Genomic DNA, 10,855 nt, shown 5'->3' with positions numbered 1-10,855 from the left:
GTCCATGACCTCACAAAATTCTAAGATGCCCTGTAGGCATTTTAGTCTACTTATTCTTCAGAATAGACTATAGAATCAATTTTCTCATACCAATATCTACAGTGCTTCTCTTAAACTTAGAAGAATAGGTTATTTTGTGATACTCAAGAATGCCTGCAGGGTATGTAGGTGTGCTGTTGATGATGATGATGATGATGATTTTTTTTTCTCTAACAGATGTTCTACTTTAAATGTACCTCATGGGAAGAAAAAGGCCAAAATTATACAGAAATGCAGTGATGGCCTTTGTTTCTTGGCTCCCTTCCCTGCGTGGGGTAGATTTCATAGTTTGCTGCTAATGTAGAACTCTGTGATAGGGTAAAACCCACTGATGATCTGCCAGTATGCTGACCATTTAAAGAAAATAGAAGTAGAGTTCATAAAACAGAATCATGATTCAAAGGATTTAATGACGAGATTCAGAAAGGGCAATGAAAGTCACATTAAAAAGACGTGCAATCTCTGGAGGGTCTTTGAATTTCATCTACATAATAATTTCCACACTATTTAGCCATCTCCTCAGCAGGAATAAAGAGATCTAAACATGTTTGTTAAATAGCAGATCTACAATAGTAAGATAGGGAATAGGGTAGAGTAGAGAATTGAAAGATAGTTTGAGACTGTGTGAGGAATCTTTGTAGGATATTCTCTATTAACAGCAAGATTGCCCTCTGACAAATCATGAAAATTAGTGCATATGAATATAATTAGGAAATCGTGATAAGGAAAACACATATTCTGGACATATATGTGATATATAAATAGCAACTAAATATCTTTGTCTAAGTTTTATATTTTTCTTATCACAAATTATGTATCTGGCCATCTTAAAATATTTGTGGAAAAGGCTAGATAGTACAAATAAATGTTTTCTGACAAATTACTGTCATCCTTAATCCACAGATTTCATAAAGGTGAAGAAATATACATGTGGTCCTCTTTATACATATTAATATATATTATGCATAATTAAATGCTTTGGTGGTGATGATAGTGACTGCAAAGATAAATGAGGAGAAGTAAATTCTAAAAAAAATTAGAAAGTATATATATGTAATTGTCTGTATCATGGTAAGAAGAAATCCAGTAATTTAATTTCTTCATTAGTGGCTGAAGTAAGGAGAGTAGAGTAGTATTTATAAGAACATCTGCCCCTCAAGATGTATCCTGCAGTATTTTCTCTGTTATCTGCAGTGGCCTTGATGTAAGTATTTATTTGTCTTAACTGATAGGAAATCACATTACAACCAGGATCTACCTTAGTGCTTCCCCCCCGCCACCGCCCAGTATGGGGAACCAAACCCTTGGCCTTCGTGTTACAAGGCCTACAAGGCCGTGCTCTAATCAACTGAGCTAAACAGCCAGCCACGATCTGCCTTAGACTGACATTTTTAAAGCTGTGAAAATAATGTTTTAAAACGCCATTCTAAATATTATTACATTCAACACCTGGTACTGTGGACTGAATGACTGTGGCTCCCCTTCCCCGAGCAAAATTTGTCTGTTGAAGCTCTGTACCCCAATATGATGGTATTCGGAGGTAGGGTCTTTGGGAGTGATTAGGTTTAGATAAGGTCATAAGGGTGGAGCCTCCATGATGGGATTATTGTCTCTATAAAAAGAGGAAGAGCCCAGAGCTCCTTCGATCGCTTGCTCTGTCTCTCTCTCGACCTCAGCACCCCTGCACCACCCTGCTGTGTGAACACCCAGTGAGAAGGCAGCCTTCTACCTTGGGCATGCCAGGAAGAGAGCCCTCGCTGGATCCCAAATCTGCAACCAAGCTGACTTATATACTTGATATTTGGAAAATGTTTTCACCGAAGCCTGGGCTTTGAGAGTTTATGAAGCAATCCATGAATAAAGGTAATAAAAACTCCAAATTTTGGACCTTTTCCAGAGTTTTAGATTGTTCAATTAGGATGTCAGCCCAGAGAAATGAACACCACTTTGGTATTGTTTTCTCTAAACACAAATGCAGTATAGCTCATTGAGAATTCTCACTGAGCTGTGGTAAAAGCACTTGAGGGAAGGTGCTTAATAACACTCCCCAGCTTATTGATGAAATCCTGGGTAGGAAACCACTGTGGCAGCAAACATCTCTGCCTTCTGTAGGAGGGAGCAGCCCAGCTAAATTGTGCACTGTAGCAAGGGCAGGCCTGTATTTTTTGCTTTAATGTGTCCCACACGTGCCCTGCAATGACAGATGATAGGCAAAGTTTAAATGAAGAAAATTTTGCTACATTAAAATTGCCTTTGATGAAGACAAAGAATATGACTCACTAGTTTCCAATATGAAAAAGTCAACACTAATAAACCACATCAATTTTTTAAAAATAGGTGCCAAATTGTCTACCCATTTTCTTCAAACATGTATGAAAAGCGCATGTAAAAACTTTAAGTTTTATATATATGAGTGTATATATTCTATGTATGTATGAAATTTAACTGAACGCATATATAATACATTAATATGTATTTATATAAATATAAATTATATATATAACATATAAATATATCATATAATATATGTAAAAATATTTAATATATTATAAAAACTGTATTTTAGAGAGTCATTTGATTTAGTAAATTTATATTTTGAAATAGATGAATCACCACCAAAAAAATACCCTGTGAGAGGACTAAATACGCAAGTCAACCAAAAAGTTGACCTATAAGTCAACTTATTAATATAAGTCAGTATGGCTTATATTAATCATTTCTTAATGCCTAAATGATACTCGCTCATTCTTCCAAAATGAGAGTTTGATGCATGAAATAGAGTAAGGAAGAGCAAATTTAGGGACACTTGGCTTTTGGCTTTGACTATGAAATTCCTGAATTCTTGGAGTTATCAAAAAGAGGTAATGGAAATTTAGTCAAGGGTGCAGAAAAAAGAGGAGGGTGGTTATTTAAGATAAATTTCCCATTTTTACATAGCTACTCATGATTTTGGCAGTAATAAATGCTGGCATGACTCCAGATAATGCATTTCAAATGCAGCATTTGTCTGTACTGATTTATTTGGTATTTATTTTTATATTATTTGTTATATATGATTTATCATGCTTGTTATAAAATAGCTATTTATTCAATAATTAATAAGTAAATGGATTTGATCTTGTTATCAGTTATTAGGGGCTTGGTGTATTTTGGGAGCTTGTTTGACAGAAAGGTCTGGTGAGAGAGAAGCATTCTGAAATTTAATCTACAAAATAATATCCAGGGTAGTTACCTATCTCCACAGAAGAAATCAAGAAAAATACCAGTGCTATATGTTTTCTACATGTCTCAGTTCGACCATGACAATTAGGAATACATTACTGAATTATCTTGCGTTATATTGAACGACTTTAAAAAATATAGACAAAAATGTTCATAGCAACTTTAAAGTTGCTATAATGCCTCTTGGCTATTGGTGGCAGTTGGTTATTTAATTGCATATTCTACAAATATGTATAAAAAATAAAGAATAATATTAATAATTATTATATTGAACGACTTTTAAAAATATAGACAAAAATGTTCATAGCAACTTTAAAGTTGCTATAATGCCTCTTGGCTATTGGTGGCAATTGGTTATTTAATTGCATATTCTACAAATATGTATAAAAAATAAAGAATAATATTAATAATTAAATTTCCAGGCACCAAGCATAATTTAGTGCTAAATGTTCTTAATTATCTAGTTACAAAAATCAATAAATTAAATCAGGTATGGTAATGACAAGCATAGTCAAATGATTTACTTCCTTCCGTTCTGGTAATATTAATGAAAAGCAGTACATTGAAAATACTGAAATCCATGTTGACAAGTATATTTGGAAAGCAAAAACTATTTAATTTATGAATACTTGATGAAGTAAAATAAAAAAGCATTTTATATCATGGTGAATTTTCAGGCAGGGACTTAAAGAAAGTATCAAAACTGTCCAAATGTTTTTGAAAACAACACATTTACACATCACAGGGTAGAAACGGTCAGTTATCCAGCCTCCAGTTCTCAGCTCCTAGGTCGCACTCTTCTCTGGCAGACTGAATCTAGCACCTAGTGAGGCTGAGTTACAAAGGCTCGGCTATATTTAACTCAATGGGACGTTCCGATGGACAGTATTCACTTCAGAGTTCCCACAGAAATGGCCAAAGGTTATCATGCTGCAGTTTGAAATCTTCATACTTATTGTGAGATTCATAGGTGCTGTAATGTATTCATTCTTTTTTATTGCTTAGTACTACTCTATTGTACGGATATATGAAAGTTTGCTTAACCATTTTTCTGTTGCTGGACATGTGGGTGATTCCCAGTTTTGGGGTATTACAAATAAAGCAACTATGAACATTCATGTGCAAATCTCTGTATGGACGTATGATTCCAAGCTTTAGCAAATGTGAAAATATTTCAAGTTTGTGCTGTAAATAGGAGATAACTACTTTCACCTTCAAGATTGGCAATATTTTTAAAATTGTGAGTTTTGAACGGGATGTGTGGGGGACAAAGAGCACTCTTTTTCATATTGCTGGAACTACAGATTGGTACAAATATTTTTAAGGGCAATTTGATAGTACCATCAAAATTGAAAAAAATATGTTTATTCTTTGTTCCAGAAATTCTCAATCATTTGCTTTAATATTGGGAAAATTATTTAACTGCTACTTGCCTCTGTTTCTCATGGACAGAAAGAGACTGATAATGCGTAATACATACTTCACAGACTAATATGTAATTCATTGGGTTATAGTGAGTATTAAATAAAGTAATTCATGAAAAATGCTTGTCATACCAAACATTTTTTCATTACTATTTTTAGTATTACTTATGGGAATCTATTCTTCAGAAAAACTTTGTCAAACATATAAGGAATGTATTTTTAAGGATGTTCACTACAACGATATTGTTATAATAAGAAACCTAAATGCCCATTGATAAGGGATTAGTTAAAATACATTTTGGTCCATCAGAGGACCAAATATAGAGAAAGGATGGATGTGTGCTCTGGGTAAGACACGGCTTGATTCCAAATCCTGCTTTAACCCTTAAGGGCTCTGGGCCTTGGTGTATTCTTTAATCGCTCTGTGTCTTAGTTTCTTCAACTATAAAAATAATGGTGATAATACCCGCCTTATAAGAGTTATTATGAGAAATGAGACATTATGTGTAAGTTGTTTAGGAGAGAAACAGGGTATAGCGAGCATCCCATAAATTGTATTATTACACGAATTTTTACTTACCCTTTAGAAGAATAAATCTGATGCAGATCTGCATGTGTTGCCATCTAAGGACACTTATTAGAAAAAGATGTTACTTTTCCCCCTGCAGATGTTACATGATGGAGGCAGTAAATAATCCACTTACATATCCTTAGACTCGGATATTAGTGTTCAAATATGTGTCAATTACTACTTCATCCTCAGGAAGAGAGCAATGGTTAAGCATATTTCATATTTCATTTTTAATTTAACTTTCTTAATTTTGATTACAAATGAAAATCTTATATGTAAAATTGATCAACTCAACAGTAAACAGTAAAAATAATAATTAAAAAATTTTTTGGTCTTTGAGTAATTTATTTGAATTTTTGAATCTAGGAAATGTACATTATATATTATATACACAGGGAATAACAAAAGTATTTAATTGGAAAGACTACTGTGATTGACAATATTGTACGATTGCCATTTTATAATGTGACTCTACATCGAAATGACTTAAAATGAAGAAACAAAAGTACAAATAGTTATGCTAACAAATGCATTTTGTTTTCTGTGCCATTAAATTTCTTTAGGAGCAGGAACTCCTTCATATACAGGCTATCCAAAACATATTCAAATAATTTTATGAAATAAACAAACATACAGCTTTACTCAGATTAAAAAAGAAGTCGGTTTTCATTTTGTATGGAAAAACCAAAACAGAGCAGATGTGCATGCAAAGGTAAATAAAAACACTGGCTGTTTCTCAGTAAAGGTGATAGTCTGTCTTTCATAGTAACTTATGTACGATATAACAGGTATCCACTAAATGTAGTAACAGGGGGACTCTTGGCTGGAATCGTTCCTTTTACAAGTCGCAGCCACACTTCCTGCCCATAATTTAATTCTAATAAGGCATCCCCAGTCAAAACCCTATCACAGTGTACTTCACTGTTAATATTTTCAGACTCGAATGCAAGCTTGTCTATTCCGTCAACTACTAAAAATCCAGAGATATGAGCACTGAATGACTCAATGGTATACTTGAAAATATACACTCCAAGATATGGAATTCTGAATTTTCCAGTTCTTGGGTTATACGAAGCTCCATAATTGACCTCCAAATTATTAAACAGGATAGGACCAGGTGTAGTCATTCCATATGTATGAGATGTAAAAAATGCCACCATCGGTGCGTATCTGTAAGATCCTTTGGAAAAATCTGTTAGAGGAAAAAATGGCAAGAGTTAATTGTCATGTTTTTATCTTGTTTTTTCTTTCCCCGTGTCTTCATCAGTTTATCTCAGTTACAAAAGGTTTAGCAAAAGAAAGAAAAGGTCCTCGGTCAAATTTAGCAAGGGTGTATGTGTCTGGGTGCCTGCCTTTTCTCCTGGCTGGATTACCCTAAATCGCTTAGCCTCATGTGTCATCATCATTTTATCTCAGTTACAAAAAGGTTTAGCAAAAGAAAGAAAAGGTCCTCGGTCAAATTTAGCAAGAGTGTATGTGTCTGGGTGCCTGCCTTTTCTCCTGGCTGGATTACCCTAAATCGCTTAGCCTCAGTTTCTCCATTGAGACTAGGATAAAATGAAAGTATCACTTGAAACCTCCCTCATAGAAATGCCTCAAAGATTAATTTGCATGTTGCTTTGATCTCCCCAGAGATAAAAGAATTCAAAGCACTCTGTGATTATTATGGTATGCCAGAATGTTTTAAAGCCCCATGCAGGAATTGAAGCTGACATGATGTAGAAACAGTTTTTCCGGCGCCTTGTCGAACACTTTCTAGAGGTTAAAATAGAAACCAAATGAAGTCACATTCACTGTGGAAAGGTAGACAAAAGCAATTTTCTGTGTAATTAATGCCAAATATACTTACGAAGGCTGAGATTTAAAAATAGCATTAAAAATTTTACTCTCCAGTATGCTGCATATTGAGAAAAACCTGATTTCAAGTATGATTTTTGCTGTCATTAAAGAGAATATATTTTAAATGCTGCACATATTTTCCTGTATAAAAATCAGAAATGGTGCACTCTTGAAGTAAATCTAAGGCCACCAGTACTTACAAAATTAAATGGACAAAAAAGTATCTTGGCTTACTCAGTACATCTGAGCATATTCTAACAGTCCTCACACAGCCAAACGGCAACGTTAGCTTCACCTTCACAGAAAACACCTTGCTAAGCACATGTTAAAACCTCATTTAAATGACCCTATCTGACATGAATAAAAGTTGTTTTTCTTTAACAACTTTCCTGAGGAGAAAGTTTATACCAGTCAAATATGTATATCTGTATTTTCTTTCAAGATGCACAAGATTAAAAAATATCTGACATGAATAAAAGTTGTTTTTCTTTAACAACTTTCCTGAGGACAAAGTTTATACCAGTCAAATATGTATATCTGTATTTTCTTTCAAGATGCACAAGATTAAAAAATGGTGGTGGTGGTGGGGGTGTTAGGATTTTCAATAAACTGCCTCTGCTCTACCAATACTGAAAATTTCAACAAGGGCAAATAATGAATTTACCTGACAAAAAGACATTTCCACTTGTAAATCAGGTACATTATTCAATAAGTTTTACAAGTAAAAGGAATTAATCTTAAAACGGATCCAGATTAAACAAGTTTAAATATACATTTGTAAATATTTTCACAAACCGTTTCTGTTTATGACATTGAGCAATTCCAAGGATGCATGTTCTTTTTACCTGGAGCTAAAGCATTTTCTTCTACCAGCTTGACAGTGCAGTTATCACCAGTGAAAGGGTGTCGGCAAGCACAGGTAAAGCTAGTTCTTCCATTTATACACGTGCCCCCATTCTGGCATGGGAACCTGCTACAGCCTGAATACTCCTCTGTTTCTGAAAAAGAATCAAGATAAAAGAGGATAAAGTGACCTATTTTCCTATCTCAAACCACAGTTTGTAACAGAATAGGAAAACTCTAAATTTGAAATAAAAACAGGCTCCTAGGTCCAGGTCTCCTTTCAATGTAGACACGGGACTTCATGCAAATCCCTTAGCTTTGATCTCCCTCTCCCCCTTCTGTGAAATGGGGATAGTCTTGTGATCCATTGAATTTATTCCTGTGAAATGTTAAGATTTTGGTCAACTGCAGAGCAGAAAAGAATTATCTAGACACAGAACGATGTATATTTGCAACTGGAACATAATAAATGTAATGATTCAAGTCATTGAAGAAGAAAAGTGTCTATTAAGTACACATTGGCAGGATAATTGGATATCTATAAAAATATAAATTCCATGTGTACAGAAATAATACATGTGGAAAACCCCACACAGACGAATGTCTTCATAGAGCTGCAAAATTTTGAAAGACTCTTTCAAAGCAAAACAAAGCAAAAAACAAAGAAAAACCCCACAAACACCAGAAGCCTTAAGAGAAAAAAAGTTCTCATGATTGATCACTTAAGAATTAAAACTCATTTGCAATGAAAGCTGCCATTATCAAAGTTCAATGATAAGTGACAAATTAAGGGAAAATATGTTTTAACAGACATAACAACCTAATCATCGATATCCACAGTACATAAAAATCTCTGACATATCCAAAAGAAAAAGAAAATTCTCATAAAAAAGTGGAGGGGGCAAATAATATGAGCAGGCAAATCATTGGACAAAAATTGTAAAAGAACATTAAAAGTTTTAAATATTCAACCTCACTCCTAATTAAGGAACAATAAATTTAACAACAACCAAGCAACATTAGTTTATATGAGGTGGTAACATTTAAAAAACAAATATTCAGTCATTGTGATGTGAGGAAAATGGGCTTTCTCAAACAATGTTGGTTAGAGCTTAAATTGTTAGACCTTTTAATAGGACAAATTTGACTATATTTGTCAGCATTAAAGAGCTTTGAGCCAGAAATACCTTCTGGCAGAATATACACTCTTCATATATACTTGTCCATATACGCAAACATAATTCAAGAATGGTCTTTATGACATCATTCCCATTAGTGTAAAATTTAAAGACTTCTGGATGGCCACTGATGCAGGATTTCTTAAAAAAATTATATGTTCCCACTAAGGAATATTAGACAGCAGTTAAAGAATATGGTAGACCCCCATATTCTGTTTGTCAAAGACAGAAAGTTACAGTTCCCATATTACACATAGAACAATTTAATTTATTCAGAAAGCCTCAAATTATGAATATGGTTATAAACATAGTACATAATTATATAAATGCAGAGAAAAAGTCAGAAAATACTTTGCCACAGTTACCACTATGGTGCCACCTTGTGGCAATAGTGTAAATAGTTTACAATTCACTCATTTCAAATTATGTAATTAATTGATGATTTTTAAATTTGGGGTTATTTGCTTTGTTTAATATTTTTCTCATGAAGTGAGTTCTAGAAATATTTCATATACAATCTGTTTCATATCTGTATAATAGAAATTCACATAAAATGGGACCAAACTGTATGTCGGCATTATTAGAATCTTTTTTAAGGAAAATATATTATTGCACATGTAATTAGAAGTTAATTTGAATTACTTTGATATATTCTCTACAACATTCTATAAACTATTTTCCTTATTAATAGAAATGTAAAAATATTACATGTATGAAATATCTTTTAATAAAATGGTTCAAACTGCTCCACATTTCTTTAATGTCATTTCTCAACCACATTAATAGGTTATCAAACCTGTTCATTTGCTGTTAGTCATCACTCTAGAACTTAGTCCATTACATGGTAGCTTTAAAAATGAATGATTCTTTCTTACATGTAGAAATGAGAATTCTTTATCAAAGCACTAGTTTCGTTTATTTCTACCTTCTCTGAATCTAGCACAGTGATAGAATGTTCGATTAATGTATTTTGCTAGGAATGAGTCAATTGTGCAATGGAGTTGGGGGAGAGTGTTCGATTAATGTATTTTGCTAGGAATGAGTCAATTGTGCAATGGAGTTGGGAGAACACTGAATTATTTATGTAATTTTACCAGCTCTATAATTCTAATTTTCCAGATGGGAAAAAGTCACTCTCACCTGTAGACTCAGCCCTGTCCATGGATCAGGGATCAAACCTGTTCCAGGGAGAAGAACGTAAGAAACTGTAGAAATGAACTTCTTTGCTTTACTGTTAACTACTCTGATTCTTCAGGATCAAGTTTGCCTTCTACTTAATGTCCAAGGTGAGCATTTTCCTCCTCCTGTTTTATTACTTTGGGAAGAGGGTCTTGCCTTGCTCTTGATGTTTGAGTCATTTCAGAGGGTGCCCTTTTGCCCTTTATTCCGATTCCTTTGTAGGGTCATTCATCTGGCGAATGGGTCCACTTTAGTCTAACTGAGGGCCTCAACCTTCTCTTATTGCTAGAGTCCCCCAAACTTCTTGATGCTATGCACAATTTGCCTTCTAGGACAGCTGTCATGTTGCCTACTGATTATGTGTCCAGAGCGCCTTATCCACTGGCCTGTACCTGCTTCCACTGGTTCTTTTAAGAACTCTCTTTGCATTCCTTGCTATTTTAGGTAGCTCTGGTAGCCAAGTCCCTGACAAAATAACCACACTTTAAGACATAAAATCACATCCACAGCACCCAGAACTGAATGTATTGTGTCAATTGAGTCTCAGCAGTGTAAGCTAT

General features: G+C 34.0%; 1 protein-coding gene across 1 annotated transcript in view; it reads right to left on the bottom strand.

Moving 5' to 3' along the window:
* Nucleotides 1-5,580: 5,580 nt before the first annotated feature.
* LOC103587255 (multimerin-1-like) overlaps nucleotides 5,581-10,855 on the bottom strand; it is a gene marked incomplete at its 5' end in the record, with an annotated part of 17,473 nt that continues 12,198 nt past the window's right edge. Inside the window, 2 exons of the mRNA XM_008568715.1 lie at nucleotides 5,581-6,448; nucleotides 7,941-8,093. Coding sequence (XP_008566937.1) covers nucleotides 6,027-6,448; nucleotides 7,941-8,093 — 575 coding nt within the window. The remainder of the gene's footprint in view (nucleotides 6,449-7,940; nucleotides 8,094-10,855) is intronic.

This window comes from Galeopterus variegatus, unplaced genomic scaffold (assembly GCF_000696425.1).
Source record: "Galeopterus variegatus unplaced genomic scaffold, G_variegatus-3.0.2 Scaffold435, whole genome shotgun sequence".
NCBI classification, from domain to species: Eukaryota; Metazoa; Chordata; class Mammalia; order Dermoptera; family Cynocephalidae; genus Galeopterus; species Galeopterus variegatus.
This window is presented reverse-complemented; position numbering and strand designations above follow the sequence as displayed.